The 1,323-nt window shown below is 27.7% G+C and overlaps 1 protein-coding gene across 1 annotated transcript in view; it reads left to right on the top strand.

Moving 5' to 3' along the window:
- The window catches only part of LOC112151519 (highly reducing polyketide synthase PKS6), a 12,154-nt gene that overhangs the window by 938 nt on the left and 9,893 nt on the right, over window positions 1-1,323 (top strand). Inside the window, exon 2 of the mRNA XM_024280490.2 lies at window positions 880-1,033. Within this exon, the coding sequence (XP_024136258.1) occupies window positions 880-1,033 (154 nt within the window). The remainder of the gene's footprint in view (window positions 1-879; window positions 1,034-1,323) is intronic.

The following is a 1,323-nucleotide window of genomic DNA, read 5'->3' as shown; positions in this document are numbered from 1 at the left end:
AGAATATTCTGATATTTCCAAACAAATTCGCCAAGCCCAGCATAGCTGAAAAATGAATAAATATAAGAATACTAATCTTTTGATCTGTATAAGAAAAATATCAAAGTTTAATAGGAAAACAATCAGATTCTTTTCCATGTTTGTTTTGGACCACACTTCTGTCGCTGTCAGTAGCAAATACTCATGTTCAAATACACAAATAAGTCACTCCTGAGTATAAGTCGCACCTCTGGATAAACTATGAAAAAAACTGTGTATATATATATATATATATATATATATATATATATATACTTCTATATGTATTATATATTTACATAAAATATATATATAGTATGATTACATTTTGAAGTTAAATGGTATTTTGATATAATATACTACAAACTATAAATATATACATTTTATATTGTATTAATATTATTTATTATTGTTATATAATCAAATTTGATATTATATATATATACATATATATACATACATATATATATATATTATTTTTACATACAGTTATATGGTATTTATTTTAACCCCAAGACAATGTCTAAAAACCTCTTAACTTGCAGACTCTTCTTTCCAAAGTTGTGTCAACAAAAGCAGATTTTTTTTCTTTTGTTTTATTTCAGTAAATTATTTTATAGTCTCCAAAATGAAAGTCATATTTTAAATTTAAAAATAAGCTTTAAAACAATAAAACAACAACCTTGTTAATCATTTCTGAACCCTAAAAATGTTTTCCCGTCACATATAAAACTGAGCTGCTTTCTTCCTGGTTTCAGCATTTATCAACTTTACTATTTTGTTCTTGAAGAAGGTTTTTTTTTATTTATTTAGGATTTAAGATCTGGATTCATGCTGAATCTTTTGCTTTTTTTCCATCAGGAGAAGGTCTAGAAAATTTCTGGAAGGTTCTGGTCAATGGGAGAAACTGTTCTGTCCCAATTCCTAAAGAACGCTTTGACACGGAGAGCTGGTACGACCCTGATGACACCAGAGCGGGGAAAACCCGAACAGCAAGGGCGGCACTTATGGACGGGTACGAACTTCAGCCGTTATCACATCAGATCATGTTTTACAGATGAGGACAAAGTTGTTGATAATTAAAAAAAATAATTAAAAAACTGGTCAAAAACAATTATTAAAAGTCCAAATTGGAATCTTTAATAGCTGGAATTTTAAAATGAGTTATCCTACATTTTTCCTCCTCATTCTGTTCCTATTTAATAAGTCATAATGTGTACACATATTTACAGCTGTTATTTTAATCTTTAGAAGTTAAAAGTTTTATTATTTTTGGCCATTTTATGACACAAAATTCAGACTAAA

Source organism: Oryzias melastigma, linkage group LG20, assembly GCF_002922805.2.
Source record: "Oryzias melastigma strain HK-1 linkage group LG20, ASM292280v2, whole genome shotgun sequence".
Lineage (NCBI taxonomy): Eukaryota > Metazoa > Chordata > Actinopteri > Beloniformes > Adrianichthyidae > Oryzias > Oryzias melastigma.
The sequence above is the reverse complement of the archived record's forward strand: the minus strand, read 5'-3'. Positions and strand labels throughout refer to the sequence as shown.